Raw genomic sequence first — 2,607 nt, 5'->3', positions numbered from 1 at the left:
GTAATCAAAAGCTTGGCAAACAGCTTTAGAGAATTTGATGTTTCCCCATTCAAAGAGATGGGAGCTGCACTTGCAAGTGTCTTTTAAATCCCAAGTAATCAAGACAAAACAGGAATCTAAGAGACTAAAACTTCTACATAAGAGTCCAAAACAGACAAATTTAAGATGCAGCACAGTTCAGAGATGATAGAAAATGTGACTTAAATTCCAGAAAATATGTTATACTTTAATGTAAATATGTGGTATATAGCAGGAGTCTGTTAAACTGACACTTCTCTCTTAAATGTGTTGCTGTTCATGCTGTTGCATGATTTATTCATGAACGTTTTTATGTTTGTATTTTGTTTCCAATCAGAGATGATCAGACTGGAGATCAGGATTCTCCTCAAGCAGTAGATGATGAACTACAGAGAGTCAAAGACCAGCTCAAAACCAGCATGAAGAACAAGTATGAGAGATTATTTGAGGGTCTGAAACTCCAGGAGAATGAAACCCTCCTGAACAGGATCTACACACAGCTCTACATCATAGAGGGAGAGAGAGAAGGAGTGAATGAACAACATGAGGTTTTCCAGATGGAGAAAACAGCCAGAACACATCACTCACAAGACACTCCAATCTACTGCAATGACATCTTTAAAGCCTCACCTGAACCAGGATGTGAGGAGAAACACCAGATCAAGACTGTTCTTACTAAAGGCATCGCTGGAATCGGAAAAACCGTCTCTGTGCAGAAGTTCATTCTGGACTGGGCCGAGGGAAAAGACAATCATGATGTAGATTTCATGTTTGTGCTTCCATATCGGGAGCTGAACTTGATCCGAGATCATCAGTACAGTCTTCACAAACTTCTGCTGGACTTTCATCCTGAACTCCAAGATCTGGACTCAAAGATTTATGAGGAGAGTAAAGTTGTGTTCATCTTTGATGGTCTGGATGAAAGCAGAATCACACTGATGTTTTCAGATGCTCAGAAAGTTTCTGATGTGACTGAGACTTCATCAGTGGGTGTGTTGATGTCAAAGCTCATGACAGGAGAGCTGCTTCCCTCTGCTCTCATCTGGATCACCTCCAGACCAGCAGCAGCCAATCAGATCCCCTCCAAATACATCAACCGTCTGACAGAGATTCAGGGATTCAATGAGCCTCAGAAGGAGGAATATTTCAGGAAGAGAATCAGTGACGAGCATCAAGCCAGCAGAATCATCTCACACATCAGAAGAGCAAGAAGCCTCCACATCATGTGCCACATACCCGTCTTCTGCTGGATATCATCCACTGTGCTTCAAAAGCTTCTGAAAGAAGATCTGAGTGCAGAAATCCCTCAAACTCTGACTGAAATGTACATCCACTTCCTGCTGATGCAGATCAACATGAGGAATCAGAAGTATGAAGAGAAAGATCCAGAGAAACTGCTGCAGTCCAACAGAGAAGTGATTGTGAAACTTGCTGAAGTGGCTTTCAAACAGCTGATGAAGGGCAATGTGATGTTCTATGAGGAGGACCTGAGAGAGAGCGGCATAGACGTCACTGACGCTTCAGTGTATTCTGGGATTTGCACTGAGATCTTTAAGGAGGAATCTGTGATTCATCAGAGGAAAGTCTACAGCTTCATTCATCTGAGCTTTCAGGAGTTTCTCGCTGCTTTCTATCTGTTTTATTTACATGTGGTCAAGAACAAGGAACCACTGTATGAATACAGTTTTTACAGATCTGATAAAGACTCTCTGAATGACCTACTAAGATCAGCAGTAGATAAAGCCCTTGAGAGTGAGAATGGACAGCTGGATCTGTTCCTGCGGTTCCTGCTGGGCATCTCACTGGAGTCCAATCAGAGACTCTTACAGGATCTACTGACACACACAGAGAACAGCTCAGAGACCATCAGAGAAACCACACAGTACATTCAACAGAAGATCAAGGATGGACATAATCTCTCCGCTGAAAGATCCATCAATCTGTTCCTCTGTCTGCTGGAGGTCAAAGATCAGTCTCTGTCCAGAGAGATTCAGGAGTTTGTGAAATCAGACAAACAGTCAAAAGAGAAACTCTCTATTGCTCAGTGCTCAACAATTGCCTACATGATTCAGATCTCAGAGGAGGTGCTGGATGAGCTGAACCTCATGAAATACAACACATCAGCTGAGGGGAGAAGAAGACTGATACCAGCTGTGATCAACTGCAGAAAAGCTCTGTGAGTGTTTAATCATTAACTAAAGTATCATATTTAATAATGAATCTGACACCTTAAAGGTGCCCTAGAATGCCTTTTCACAAGATGTAATATAAATCTAAGGTGTCCCCTGAATGTGTCTGCTAAGTTTCAGCTCAAAATACCCCATAGATTTTTTTTTTATTAATTTTTTTAACTGCCTATTTTGGGGCATCATTATAAATGCGCCGATTCAGGCTGCTTCCCCTTTAAATGGTCACGCTCCCCGCCCCCGAGCTCTCGACTCTATAATACATTGCATAAACAAAGTTCACACAGCTAATATAACCCTCAAAATGTATCTTTACAAAATGTTCGGCATGCATGCATCAGATCGTAAGTATAGTATTTATTTGGATGTTTACATTTGATTCTGAATGAGTTTGATGGTGCTT

The 2,607-nt window shown here is 41.6% G+C and overlaps 1 protein-coding gene across 1 annotated transcript; it reads left to right on the top strand.

Annotated features, from left to right (window-relative positions):
- The first annotated feature begins 361 nt into the window (after positions 1-361).
- LOC127508790 (NLR family CARD domain-containing protein 3-like) lies at positions 362-2,198 on the top strand. The gene has a single exon (XM_051887165.1). It carries the CDS (start codon positions 438-440, stop codon positions 2,196-2,198), a length of 1,761 nt encoding a protein of 586 aa, XP_051743125.1. The 5' UTR covers positions 362-437.
- The last annotated feature ends 409 nt before the right edge of the window (positions 2,199-2,607 follow it).

Source organism: Ctenopharyngodon idella, chromosome 3 (assembly GCF_019924925.1).
Source record: "Ctenopharyngodon idella isolate HZGC_01 chromosome 3, HZGC01, whole genome shotgun sequence".
In the NCBI taxonomy this organism is placed as follows: domain Eukaryota; kingdom Metazoa; phylum Chordata; class Actinopteri; order Cypriniformes; family Xenocyprididae; genus Ctenopharyngodon; species Ctenopharyngodon idella.
The sequence above is the reverse complement of the archived record's forward strand: the minus strand, read 5'-3'. Positions and strand labels throughout refer to the sequence as shown.